This window comes from Heterodontus francisci, chromosome 27 (assembly GCF_036365525.1).
Source record: "Heterodontus francisci isolate sHetFra1 chromosome 27, sHetFra1.hap1, whole genome shotgun sequence".
Taxonomy (NCBI): Eukaryota; Metazoa; Chordata; class Chondrichthyes; order Heterodontiformes; family Heterodontidae; genus Heterodontus; species Heterodontus francisci.
Genome location: NC_090397.1, coordinates 28364932 through 28379694, shown reverse-complemented (window position 1 = coordinate 28379694; position 14763 = coordinate 28364932). Strand labels below are relative to the sequence as shown.

At 42.6% G+C, this 14763-nt stretch overlaps 1 protein-coding gene across 3 annotated transcripts in view; it reads left to right on the top strand.

The window, feature by feature from the left end:
- Positions 1-14763, top strand: part of LOC137384717 (mucin-2-like) — a 212090-nt gene that overhangs the window by 27026 nt on the left and 170301 nt on the right. For all 3 annotated transcript variants that reach the window (XM_068059034.1, XM_068059033.1, XM_068059032.1), the window contains exons 7-14: positions 5634-5832; positions 5971-6096; positions 8914-9034; positions 9135-9273; positions 9403-9495; positions 9582-9654; positions 9740-9877; positions 13857-14012. In XM_068059034.1, coding sequence (XP_067915135.1) covers positions 5634-5832; positions 5971-6096; positions 8914-9034; positions 9135-9273; positions 9403-9495; positions 9582-9654; positions 9740-9877; positions 13857-14012 — 1045 coding nt within the window. The remainder of the gene's footprint in view (positions 1-5633; positions 5833-5970; positions 6097-8913; positions 9035-9134; positions 9274-9402; positions 9496-9581; positions 9655-9739; positions 9878-13856; positions 14013-14763) is intronic.

The following is a 14763-nucleotide window of genomic DNA, read 5'->3' as shown; positions in this document are numbered from 1 at the left end:
ATGCACTGCAACACCTTCAAACCCCCTGCGACCTCTACCACTTAGAAGGACAAAGGCAGCAGCTGCATGGGAACACCACCACCTGCAAGCTCCCCTCCAAGCCACATGCCATCCTGACTTGGAACTATATCACCGTTCCTTTACTGTCGCTGGGTCAAAATCCCAGAACTCCCTTCCTAACAGCACTGTGGGTGTACTTACACCAAGTACACTGCAGCAGTTCAAGAAGGCAGCTCACCACCATCTTCTCAAGGGCAATTAGGGATGGGCAATAAATGCTGGCCTTACTAGCTTTGCTCACATCCCATGAATGAATAAAAACAGTACTCTATCTTTTGCAATTAGTTTTGGCCATACTACACACTCTGTAGTTTTGTCTCCACATCGAGTGCCTTATTTTTTCCAACAGATTCCTCACCCGGAAGCCAACTTCATTGACAGGTTGGGCTCCCTGTCTGGTGGAGAATGCTATGGAGGAGTAGGAACAGGTGGGGAACCTGCAGCTGGGTTAGTGAAAGTGTGAGAGATGGTGGGGTGGAGGTCCAGATCTAGGGGAGAGGTGGTCACTAGTCCTGGGGAAGGGGGAGGGGGTCTGATCATGTGGGGTGGGTCAGCGATCGTAAGGGGAGGGTTTGATTGTGAGAGGAGTGGGTATGATGTTGGGGGGTTCTCATGTCGACCAGAGTAGCAGGTTAGCTTGGGAGGCTGGTGGGAAGCACTCCTGTTCCTCACGGCCACAAGCACTGCTGTAAAGGCACTTCCTTCTTCCTCCTCTCCCTTTAGTACCGGGTTTCCTGAAGCCTGGCTGGCAAAGGTTAAAGCAGGAAGATAGGTTAAGTCTGAGGCACACAGCCTCATTACATTATTTAAATGACCAACCTACCTCCTGGAAGTGGTTTGGTCGCCAGTACCCCCACCCCCATCCCCCACCCCCTTCAACCCATCCTGTCCCCTGTAAAACCGGAGTGGATGGGTTGAAGGGGGATTGGGATCAGGTTTGAGATTTTAAAAATTTTTACATCTCACCTGACCCAAACCACTCATTTTCGCTAATACATTGTATAATGTGTTGTATTGTATCATTGTCTAAATGCTTCAACTTGGAAGACAATGAAAGTCTGAGCTGTGAACATCAGTGTACTTCATTATAGAGTATTGTGTACAGTTCTCATCTCCGTTGTATAAAAGATATAGAGGCACTGGAGTAGGCTCAAAAAAGATTTACAAGGATGATACCAGAAATGAGAAGTTTTAACTATCAGGAAAAACTGAACAGGTTGGGGCTCTTTTCTCTGGCAAAGTGAAGGCCAAGGCGTGACCTAAGAAAGGTCTTTAAAATTATGAAGGGGTTTGATAGAGTAGACACGAGATTTTAGCTCACTCAAAATTCATTCACTTAGACAGAGTTAAAATCGGGCCGGATGTTTTTACTTGTGGGGGTGTCCAAAGCTAGGGGCCCTAAATATAAGGCAGTCACTAATAAATCCAACACGAATTCAAGAGAAACTTCTTTACCCAGAGAGTGGTTAAAATGTGGATTTTAACTCTGTCTAAGTGAATGGGTTTTGAGTGAGCTAAAATCTTGTGTCTACTCTATCAAAGCCCTTCATAATTTTAAAGACCTTTCTTAGGTCACGCCTTGCCCTTCACTTTGCCAGAGAAAAGAGCCCCAACCTGTTGAGTTTTTACATGGAGTAGTTGAAGTGAATAGCCTTCAAGAAGAAGCTAGATGAGCAGAGAGGGCTAGATGAAGTAGGGTGGGTGGAGTCCTCTGTGGAACATGAACACTGGCATAGGCCAATTGAGCCACATGGGCTGTTTCTGTGCTATTAATTCTATGTAATTATCCGCACAAACCTCACAGAGTTTTTCTCGAGAGTTCCTTTCCTTCTGAGACAGAGTTTTTTTATAGAACATTACAGCGCAGTACAGGCCCTTCGGCCCTCGATGTTGTGCCGACCTGTGAAACCATCTGACCTACACTATTCCATTTTCATCCATATGTCTATCCAATGACCACTTAAATGCCCTTAAAGTTGGCAAGTCTCCTACTGTTGCAGGCAGGGCGTTCCACGCCCCTACTACTCTCTGAGTAAAGAAACTACCTCTGACATCTGTCCTACATCTATCACCCCTCAACTTAAAGCTATGTCCCCTCGTGTTTGCCATCACCATCCGAGGAAAAAGACTCTCACTATCCACCCTATCTAACCCTCTGATTATCTTATATGTCTCCATTAAGTCACCTCTCCTCCTCCTTCACTCACGAAAACAACCTCAAGTCCCTCAGCCTTTCCTCGTAAGACCTTCCCTCCATACCAGGCAACATCCTAGTAAATCTCCTCTGCACCCTTTCCAAAGCTTCCACATCCTTCCTATAATGCGGTGACCAGAACTGCATGCAATACTCCAGGTGCGGCCGCACCAGAGTTTTGTACAGCTGCAGCATGACCTCGTGGCTCCAAAACTCGATCCCCCTACTAATAAAAGCTAACACACCATATGCCTTCTTAACAGCCCTATTAACCTGGGTGGCAACTTTCAGGGATTTATGTACCTGGACACCAAGATCTCTCTGCTCATCTACACTACCAAGAATCTTCCCATTAGCCCAGTACTCTGCATTCCTGTTACTCCTTCCAAAATGAATCACCTCACACTTTTCCACATTAAACTCCATTTGCCATCTCTCAGCCCAGCTCTGCAGCCTATCTATGTCCCTCTGTAACCTACAACATCCTTCGGCACTATCCACAACTCCACCGACCTTCGTGTCATCCGCAAATTTACTAACCCACCCTTCTACACCCTCATCCAGGTCATTTATAAAAATGACAAACAGCAGTGGCCCCAAAACAGATCCTTGCGGTACACCACTAGTAACTAAACTCCAGGATGAACATTTGCCATCAACCCCACCCTCTGTTTTCTTTCAGCTAGCCAATTTCTGATCCAAAGCACTAAATCACCTTCAATCCAAAGTTCTCCACTATCACTCTGTTATTACAGGAGCTGCTGACCTACAAGTAATAAAACTCTCAAAACAGTTACAGCAGATTGTGAACTGGAGCTTGGCTTTTATTGCAGATTGTCTTAACCAACTCCAGTGGCCAACTCTTTGATTTAGCAGCCCCGTCCAAATTCATACTTTTCCAAGTACTTGTGCAAACAAAATTCTGCATGAAAATATTAAAAAATGCAGTAAAATATAAAGGCCCCAAAATTCCCTGGTTGGCATTCTTGGCATTTGTTCCAAGATAATGCCCAGCAATTACTTCTAAACACTGCTGTAGTTTGCAGGTTTACTGGGAGGGCACTTCATTTCCATGAGGGTAACAGGCGCAAGTGGCACTTGGGGCACATCTTTGGTATCCACTGGCCCCCATATCTGCAGAAGTGCAGACCACCCACTTACTTGTAGAAGTTGACCAGTTCCTCCTTCCATCTCAGTAATGCTCCATTTAGCCCCGGAGGAGAGTGAAAATTCAGGAGAAATATCTTTTCAACCTTGCAGGTCCATTGGAAACAAGGCTGTTTGTCTGGCCTAGAGTTTATTGGTATGGCCCACTTGTGTCCTTGTGGGGGGGTGGTATACTTCAGCTCACTTGATGTACCAGTATCACTATAATGATCAATTGGCAGCGAGAATCAGGAGCGAAGGTCAGGAGCATAGCCAGAGTCTATCATTTACCTTGTAGGGTTTGGGCAGAAGATCCACTTCTTCCAAGGCAATCAGGAAACTCCTCGCTGAGGCAAAGACCTGACATAATCGGACATTTCCAGAAGGCATTTGACAAGATGTCACATAAAAGGTTATTGCACAAAGTAGGAGCTCATGGTGTAGTGGGTAACATATTAGCATGAATAGAAGATTGGCTGGCTGGCAGAAAACAGTGAGTATCCATAAATGGGTCCTTTTCTGATTGGCAGGATGTAACGAGTGGAGTCCTACAGGGGTCTGTGATGGGGCCTCAACTTTTTACAAATTATACCAATGACTTAGATGAGGGGAGTGATGGCATGGTAGCTAAATTTGCAGATGACACAAAGATAGGTAGGAAAGATTAAATTAAAAACAGAAAGTGCTGGAAATATTCAGCAGGTCAGGCAACATTTGTGGAGAGAGAAGCAGAGTGGTAAAAGGTCACAGACCTGAAATGTTAACTCTGCTTCTCTCTCCACAGATGCTGCCTGACCTGCTGAGTATTTCCAGCACTTCCTGTTTTTTTTCAGATTTCCAGCATCTGCAGTATGGTTGCTTCTGTGGGTAGGAAAGCATGTTGTGACGAGGACATAAGGAGGTTGCAGACCAATATAGATAGGTTGACTGACTGGCAGATGGAGTATAATGTGGGAAAATGTGAAGTTGTTCACTTTGGCAAGAAGAATAAAAGAGCAGTGTATTACGTAAATGGAAAATGACTGCAGAATTCCAAGGTGCAGGGGGATCTAGGTGTGCTGGTGCATGAGTCACAGGTAGTATGCAGGTACAGCAAGTCATAAAGAAGGTGAATGGAATGCTATCCTTTATTACGAAAGGAATTGAAAATAAAAGTAAGGATGTGATGCTTCAGTTATACAGGGCATTGGTGAGATTACATCTGAAATACTGTGTGCAATTTTGGTCTCCTTATTTAAGGAAGGATGTAAATACATTGGAGGTGGTTCAGAGGAGGTTTACTGGATTGATACCTGGAATGAGTGGTTTGTCTTATGAGGAAAGGTTGGACAGACTGGGCTTATTTTCACTGGAGTTTAGAAGAGTGATGTTTCCTCTTGTGGGTGAGTCCAGAAGTAGGAGGCACTGTTTTAAAATTAGTAGTCGCCCTTTTAGGACAGAGATGAGGAGAATTTTTTTCTCTCAGAGGTTTGTGCGACTTTGGAACTCTCTGCCTCAGAATGTGGTGGCGGCGGGGTAATTGAATATATTTAAGGCAGAGGTAGATAGATTCATGTTAGGTAAGGGAATCGAAGTTTATCGGGGGTAGATGGGAGTGTGGAATTCGAGACAGAAACAAATCTTATTGAATGACGGAGCAGGCTAGAGGGGCCGAGTGGCCTACTTCTGCTTCTAATTCATATGTTTGTTTAGCCACTATTTACCTGGGGTTACTGCTGGTCTTCTGCTAAAGCTATGGGGGAGAATGATGAAACACTCATGGAATTTTGGGACCATAACTTTTGTCTAAATAAACCTGTAATTTGGTTGTCTTTCATATGCAGGCTGCCTAATGCCTGTTTCAGGTGGGTGCCGTGCACGTCTAGAAGTTGTCAGCTTCCAACTTGTCAGCCAGTGCACTTCTGGGGCATGGTCGGAGATCTCAAGTCATAAAATCGTTCCCAATTCCTTCATTTTTCACCCAAAAAACTGGGTGGAACAATGGTGAATTTCTCTGTCCTCCCCTTCCCCACCCACCCCAACATTCTCTTTCCCCAAATCCTTCCCCGTACATCCAGTAAGTCCTAATTTCTGCATCAAGCTCATTAGCTGTTGGGTTATATAATATTGGTGATAATGAACTCACCAGATTGCATTTAGAACAGATGGGTGTGCAGCTATTTGGAGTTTGGCAAATAAATGGAACTCCATTTTCATAACATAATTTCTCTTGGTATGATTTTTTTATTCTCAGCAATGTGAAGCAATTTCAGCTCTGTTCCTGTCATGTTTTGACAACCGTGTGATTGGAGAATACTGGAAGATGTGTCAGGCAGATGTTTGCAGCTGCAAAGGATCAGGATGTAAATGTGCTTTTTTTGCGGAAGTTGCACGGAAATGTGATAAAGAGACCTTTCTGATGTGGCAAAACTGGAGAACACAGGAAAATTGTAGTAAGTAGTTTTCTTCCAATTGGAGACAAATAGCAACTTTGACACACAAATCAAACATAGCTTCACATGTTTATATTTTGTAACTCAGTGGCATTTTAAATGGTCAAAATGATAAAAACCACAATTTTTCCTTCTCAGCACTGCCCACCTGTCCTGGGAATCAATTATACAAGGAGTGTGGCCCTGCCTGTCTTCCAACCTGTACCGATCCAAATCCAGAACAACAGTGCGATCAGTGTGTGAATACTTGTGTATGCCCAGAAGGTAATTAGATTTTGAAGATATTGACAATTCTGTTGTTTTTATCATATATTTTATTTTAATTTCACCCAATTTTTGTGATATTGTGAATTAACTTATGAAATCTAAATTTATTCTGATTGGATAAATATTGGGGGAAAGGCAACTGTTCAAACAGGAGCAGAAGCAATCGATGATGGAGATGTAGAAAGATTTTTGCACAAAACCAGGACACAAAATCTAAAGATATCATTATAAAATGAAGATGTCGCTAATGAGACTGAAGGGCCACAAAATTGGGCTCTGTAGCACTGAAGGCAGAGAATGGTGTGCACCGTGCTGCCCACACAGTGCCCAGTGCTGGGAACGGCCCTAGCTCAGGTGCGCCTTGTGTGTGCCAGAAGCATCAGGAGAGGTCTGGTAGTGACATCAATCAGCGATCCAGCTGATTTGACACAAGTATTCCTAAGTTGGCTTGCGCAGGTCCACTGAACATCTATGCTAATCACTCACAGCTGGAACATGCGTTCAACTGCACAAGGCACCCCACCGCCCTCCCCTCCCATTAGCACTATTTAAAGGACCAACCATCCAACTTTCAGGTGAGGTGCTTTTGACTTACTTCTGCTGTGGCAAAGTTAGTGGAAGTACTGTGGCTTGTTTTTGGAAGTCTGTTGGTGAGCAGATGCATTCATTCAGGGTCACCTGGACACGCAAAGTCTGCAACAGATTTGGGGGCTCTAGTTGTAGTGCCACTGGGCCTGCACCATTACCAAGAAATGGAGCAGAGGGTGGGAAGGGGTCGGAAGTAATCTCTCCACAGAAGGCCCTACCCACCAATGTATTTCTGCCAACAAGAGGAAACTTGCCAGTGCAAAATCCCAGCAGGATTGTCACTGCAGTACCAGAAGAGGAGGCTGGGCATCTTAACTGGCTGAAAAGTTCTGAAGAGCAGCAAATTGTCCATAGCAGATGTAATATTCTGCTAACTATTAAGTCATAGTACAGTTTGACGGTTAAAATAACAGGGGTTTATTCGACATGTCTTGGATCTAAGGTTTCCTCTACAATGCTCCACGAGGTTCTGTACAGATTGCATTATAATACTTTTGGGCAGCACAGTGGTGCAATGGTTAGCACCGCAGCCTCACAGCTCCAGCGACCCGGGTTCAGTTCTGGGTACTGCCTGTGTGGAGTTTGCAAGTTCTCCCTGTGACCGTGTGGGTTTTCGCCGGGTGCTCTGGTTTCCTCCCACAGCCAAAGACTTGCAGGTTGATAGGTAAATTGGTCATTGTAAATTGCCCCTAGTGTAGGTAGGTGGTAGGAGAATGGTGGGGATGTGGTAGGGAATATGGGATTAATGTAGGATGTGTATAAATGGGTGGTTGTTGGTCGGCATAGACTTGGTGGGCTGAAGGGCCTGTTTCAGTGCTGTATCAATCGATGACTTTCTGTGATGATGCACTTTCCATTTACATAATCCACCCAGTAAGAACCCAATGCCCACTATATTACATTGTACTACAGCAGAGACCATTGTTAATTATATATTAATTGAGTATTTAATTGTTTTCAGGTGATTGGCATTAACAGGCGATTCACTTGTGCTCCTATATATAGGAGCAGACTGAAAATGAGCTGGTTGAGTTTGGAAGTGCATGTTTGTAATGTGTGCCTTTGTAAATAAAAGCTTATAAAGTTGTAAAGATTAGGCTCTAATTCTATCCTACATTGCCTGGCTATCTGAAATAGAACAACCAGGTCCTATAAAACTAGAATGGCGGTGGCCAGATTGGAGGGAGATAATTTGCAACAAAGCCCTCTCCCTCCATTGGGAATCTCAGGGCCATAATCACTGGGAACAAGCAGCAACACAGGCAGACAGAAGGAAAATCTGTCACAGTCTTGGACCTCAAGCTCCGCATCATTTGTATGCAGTTGGGATGGGAGGGAAAGATGGCCATGGAAGTCTTATTAAGGATGGTTGGGAAGAGAAATTGAGGTCAGGGCTGTGAGGCAGCAGTAAACCTTATGACCCAATTTTTTAAGCATTATCCCACCTGATTTGCAATGTGAGAGCAGAGGAAAATCCATTTAGTAAACTCAACCCGATGGTCTAGCAATTTTATCACGACACAGTGCAGATTTGCATGTGTGATTCTCAAAATAATACTGCCCTGATCTTTTCTAAACTTTTAGAGGGAGGTGGCAAATGGGCAACTTTGGCAAATGGATGGATGGAAAACCAACGGATGAAACAGTTCAGGCCATTTTCACTGAAAGTCGAGTACTGATGTTTCAGAACTCTCCTTGACAAATGCTGACAGCAGACACTCACTTGCACAGGCGGGGAATGGTAATTAGGATGCAGAAGGAATCCAAAATGGGGAAAATTATGGGAATGGGAACACCACTACCCGCAAGTATCCCTCCAAGTCATACATCACTTTGAATTGGAAATATATTGTGTTCCTTCATTGTTGCTGGGTCAAAATTCTGGAACTCTGCCTAAAAGTACTGTAGGTGTACTTTCACCACATGGACTGCAATGTTTCAAGAAGGCAGCTCACCACCTCCTTCTCAAGGGCAATTAGGGATAGACAATAAATGCTCGCCTTTCCAGCACATCCTTATCCAATGAATGAATTTAAAAAACTCGGGTGTCTTTTTTTCTAAATGCTAACAGCAATAAATGTATTTTCTGTCAGACATTAAAAATTATGTATTGTTGAAATACTGCCAGAATATGAAAGTCACAAGGTATTCTGCCACTTTAAATAAAAGCCATGCACTTTGTCTTGTGAATAAATGTACTTATTTGTTTATCTTTATTATTTTAAGGCAAAGTTCTTGATAACATAAGAGGCACAAACAGATGCATCCCCGAAAGGGCATGTCCTTGTGAATACAGTGGAGAGATTTATCGATCTGGAGAGATCAGAAACACTTCGTGCCAGTCATGGTATAGTTTGCAGATAATTTACTTTCTACCTCCAGGAATTTTATGGATTTTGTTTGTGGAAATACTGTTCGTTATTTTGTTATCAATTGTTTTTACACAGCATTTGTGAAAGCGGAAAATGGTCGTGCTCTTATCATAGCTGTCCTGGAAGATGTACAATTGAAGAAGCAACCTATTTTACAACATTTGACAACACTTACTACAGTATGATCGGAGATTGTTCGTACTACGCTGTTTTTGTACGTGAAACATATTAGCTGGTTCTAACTAAGTTTGTAACTATAAATTGATGCACATAATCACATCTGTTTCAGAATTTTTAGTTTTAAAATGTGAGTGTTTTAACTCTTCCCCCACAACTCAAACAGACGGAGGACTGGACCATCAAGGTAGATATCCACCAGTGTCAAGCAGCATTTAAACAAACATGTTTGCAGCGTGTTACCTTAACTATGAATCAGGTGAGAATTTGTACAGCCATTCATTTTTATACTTTGGTTCTATAAATATGTTCGCTAAAGTGATACTTCTGCACATTTTTCTATAGACCACCTTTGTGTTCAGCAATGATGGCAATGTATATTTTGAGGGAAATGAAGTTGCAATTACTCTGAGAACAGGTAAAAAATGTTTTTTTGTGTTTTATGAAATAACTAAATGAATGGTTAAAAATGAGTTGAACGTGTACCTTTTCTCTTTAAATAGGTGGAATAATAATATTTCAGCAGTCCTCAATGTACTTTCAAGTCACAACGACATTTGGACTGAAAATGCAAGTGCAGATATTTCCTGTTATGCAGCTTTACATCTCACTGCCTGTGGATGCCAAAGGAAGCACAAAAGGTATGGCTAAGAATGCAGTACACTTCTGCATAAATTATTCATCTTACAGCACTGCGTTCAAAGGCAAGTGCATGCCTTGGGTTTGAAGTGGTTCCATTCATGATCAACATTATGGATCTGCCAACCTTTTGAATGAAGGCAATACTCTGCTTAACATAAATCATGAGTTGCCGAACCCCCATCTCCATTTCCAACCTCACAAGGTCTATGGCAGTGAAAGGAAGGGCTCCAAATGCCCCATGCTGCTTGTTCAGGGGTACCCATCAAAATTTAGAAATGTAACTATAAATAATGGAAAATCAAGATATTATAAAAGCAATGGATAGGAAATAAGGTTTCTTAAACAAGATGTGAATGCAGATGTACGATTTTTCCTTTCGCCTCTTTCTCTTTGCTATAAGTAGTAATGCTGCCCTTTGGGACCTTGCTGTGCCTATTCTCTCTCCCCTCCTCCTTCCTCTGTGCTTTTAGCAGAGTAGCGAGGTTGCAGTTTCGGGCCTCACTTCTGCTCCCCTTGACTGTTTCAGCAGCTCCCACTGGTGACCCTGCTCAGCCTCCGCTGGCCATGGCCTATTCTCCATTCTGTTGCTATGCTTCCAGTGATTGTCTTGTCTGCAGCCCATCTTGTGACCATTCCTGTTGGCTCTACTCTCTGTCCTGGTTTTACACCAGGCTTGGGAGCAGGAAGTTACAAAGGGAGAGCTCTATATAATAACTATATATGACTTTTCAAATCAGATGTACAGTAACATTGTCATGTTGAATACAAATGTATATAATAGATGGCTTAAACTAGCTTGGCAGGGGGATGGGAACCGGAGCGCAGTCTTAGATAGGATCATTTCATGGCAGGGAACAGGAGGCAGAAAATTAGCGAGTGACTCTGAAAGACAGAAGAAGCAAAGGTTAAAAAGTGTGCAGCACAGGAATTTGGCAGTGTGAAAGGGTATTTATTTAAATCCAACGAGTATAGTAAATAAAGTCGATGAGCTGAGGGCACTGATAGACACATGCCAACTCGATATCGTTGCTATAACGGAAAATTGGCTTAAGGAGGGGCAAAAATGACAACTCAACATCCTTGGATATAGAGTTTTCAGGTGGGATAGAGAGGGAGATAAAAAAGGAGGGGGTGTAGCATTATTAGTTAAGGAATCAATAACAGCTTTGAGGAGGGATGATATGCTAAATGAATCATCAAATGAGGCCATACGGGTGGAGCTCAGAAATAAAAAATGGGCAGCCACACTACTAGGAGTGTACTATAGACCCCCAAATAGTGAGAGGGAGATAGAAGAACAAATATGATGGCAAATTTCTGACTGCAAAAACTATAGGGCAATAATAGTTGGGGATTTCAACTACCCCAATATCAACTGGGATACAAATAGTGTGAAGGGCACAGAGGGGACAAAATTCTTGAACTGTGTTCAAGAGAACTTTTTTAGCCAGCACGTAACAAGCCCAAAGAGAGGGTGCGCAATTCTAGATTTAGTCTTCAGTAATGAAGTTGGGTAAGTGGAGGAAGTAACAGGAGATGACCATTTTGGAGCTAGTGACCATGATACAGTAAGTTTTAGCATAATCATGGAAAAGGACAAAGATAAAACAGGAGTAAATGTTATAAATTTGGGGAAAGCATATTTTAAGAAAGTGACCTGGGGAAAGTGGTCTGGATACAACTACTTGAAGGAAAATCAGCAGCAAACCAATGGGAGGCATTCAAAAACGAGATACTACAGACACAGTGTAGGCATGTCCCCACAAAGATAAAGGGTGGTACTGCCAAATCTAGAGCCCCCTGGTTATCTAGAAGCTTACAGGGTAAGTTAAAGCAGAAAAAGAAAGCTTATGACGATCACAAAAATCTTAATACTTTAGAAAGCCTAGAAGAGTATAGAAAGTGCAGGGGTGCAGTTAAAAAAAGAAATTAGAAAAGCAAAGAGAGGACATGAAAAACTATTGGCAGGTTTTATCAGATGCTTTATCAGTACATTAAGAGCAAGAGGATAACTAACGAAAGGGTAGGGCCTATCAGAGATGTACAGGGGAACGTTGATGCAGAAGATGTGGGCAGGGTTCTTAATGAGTTTTTTGTCTCTGTCTTCACAAAGGAGAGGGTTGATGTAGACATTTGGTTAAAGAGGAGTGTGAAATATCAGATATGATCAGCGTGAGAGATGAAGTACTAGAGGGTCTGACATCCTTGAAAGTGGATAAATCGCCAGGGCCAGATGGATTGCATCCCAGGTTGTTAAAGGAAGCCAGGGAGGAACTAACGGATGTGCTGAGGATCATCTTCAAATCCTCACTAGGTACAGGAGAGGTACCAGATGATTGGAGGTCTGTGACCGTTGTACCATTGTCTAAAAAGGGTGCGTGGGATAGGCCAAATAATTATAGGCTGGTCAGTCTGACCTCGGTGGTGGGTAAATTGTTAGAATCTATTCTGAGGGACAGGATAAACTGTCACTTAGAAAGCCATGTGTTAAACAAGGATAGTCAGCATGGATTTGTTTAGGGAAGGTCATGTCTTACTAACTTAATTGAGTTTTTTGAAGAAGTAACAAGAAGGATTGATGAGGGTAGTGAAGTGGATGTGGTCTATGTCGACTTTAGTAAAGCATTTGACAAGGTCCCACATGGCAGACTGATCAGTAAAATGAAAGCACATAGGATACAGGGGAATGTGGCAGGTTGGATCCAGAATTGGCTCAGAGACAGGAAACAAAGGGTAGTAGTCGACGGATGTTTTTGTGAATGGAAAGTTGTTTCCAGTGGCATTCCACAGGGCTCAGTGTTGGGTCCCTTGCTGTTTGTGGCAGATATTAATGACTTGGACTTAAATGTGGGAGGCATGATTCTGAAATTTGCTGATGACACAAAAATTGGCCATGTAGTCGATAGTGAAGAGGATAGTCGTAGACTCCAGAAAGATATCAATGGTTTGGTTGAGTGGGTGGAAAAGTGGCAAATGGAATTCAGTCCAGAGAAGTGTGAGGTAATGCATTTGGGGAGGGCAAATAAAGCGATGGAATACACAATAAACGGGAGGATATTGAGAGGGGCAGAATAAGTGAGAGACCTTGGAGTGCATGTCCACAGGTCCCTGAAGGTGGCAGGACAGGTAGATAGAGTCGTGAAGAAGGCATATGGAATGATTTCCTTTATTGGCCGAGGTGTAGAATTCCTAAAAGCAGGGATGTAATGCTGGAACTGTATAAAACGTTGGTTAGGCCACAGTTGGAGTATTGCGTGCAGTTCGGGGGTCACATTACAGAAAGGACATAGTTGCTCTGCAGAGAGTACAGAGGAGATTTACAAGAATGTTGCCAGGGCTCGAAAGTTGCAGCTATGAGGAAAGATTGGATAGACAAGGGTTGTTTTCCTTAGAACAGAGGAGGCTGAGGTGTGACTTATTTGAGGTGTACAAAATTATGAGGGGTCTAGATAGACAGGAAGTACTTGTTTCGCCTAGCGGAGATGTCAATTACCAGGGGGCACAGATTTAAGGTGATTGGTAGAAGGATTAGAGGGGACATGAGGAAAAACTTTTTCGCCCGGAGCGTGGTGGGTGTCTGGAATTCACTGCCGGGAATGGTGGTGGAGGCAGAAACCCTCAATTCTTTTAAAAGGTACCGGGACATGCACCTGAGTGCTGTAACATACTAGGCTATGGACCAGGTTCTGGAAGGTAGGATTAGATTGGGCGGCTAGTTTTTTGGCCAGCACAGACACGACGGGCTGAATGGCCTCCTTCTGTGCTGTAATTTTTCTATGGTTCTATAAAATGCCTTAATTTATTGATATTTCTGAAAATTCAATTCAATAATATTGCGCCACAAGGTGACATGAGCAAAGGCATATCACATCTTCGTTTCCTTATATCTCAATTAAATATTGTATAATCTTCAAACCACTAAGAGTGAAACTGAGGTAACTGTTCTCTTGGAATGACCCGCTTTGTTCTTTTCCCCAGGATTATGTGGCACCTTCAATGATGATGCAGATGATGACTTCCTATCTGCACAGGGCATCGTGGAGAGCACACCCATTACTTTTGCTAATTCCTGGAAGACTGAGGACAGTTGTTCCGAACCAACAATACCCTCTCCTTGTGTCAGTTCAGAAAATGGTAATTGTCCGTTTTAATGTTCCTTTTGACCACAAGAGTAATAGGTTTACTTTGTAATTTTCTTTTTAACTAAGCCATTAAAATGAATCACCTGAGATTCAAGTTTTAAAATATTACACTCCTGGTGACTGGATGATTCAGGAAACTGCCCTTTTAATTCTGCCACTGGAGTTTTAACCTAGTGCGGCCTAAAGGCATGAAGATCTTTTCTCTGCTGACTATAAGGATTCTTTAATTTCCAGTCTCTAAATGCAGTGCCGGCAAGGAACAAATCCACAGCATAGAACTGCTCACAATTTTTTATTCATTTATCCAATGATAGCAGTTGTCACTCAAAGAGGATGGGTGATTTGGGAATATAGAAATATTCAAATTTGGCCCTACTCACTTGTGAGCTTGACAGCAAGGTGCATTGTTGGAGCAAAATATTATTTCCACTGATTATTGAATTGGTCGCAAGCATGAACTCAGGATTAAAACTAGAAGAATAATATGTGAAATTAGTAGGAATATTTCACACAAAGAACATTTAGAATATAGAATACTTTACCATAAGTGGGCATTGAAGCAGAGACAATCACAATAATTAAGAGAGATTCACATAAATAGCTGAACAAAAAAAATCTAAAGAGTAGAGAAAAAGAGCATCCTAACATCCCTCAGTGTTCTGTAATGCATACTGATGAGGATTGGTGATATTTCTAGTTTCAACTTCATTCGCTTTTTCAATGTCTTTTTGAAAATGTACCTA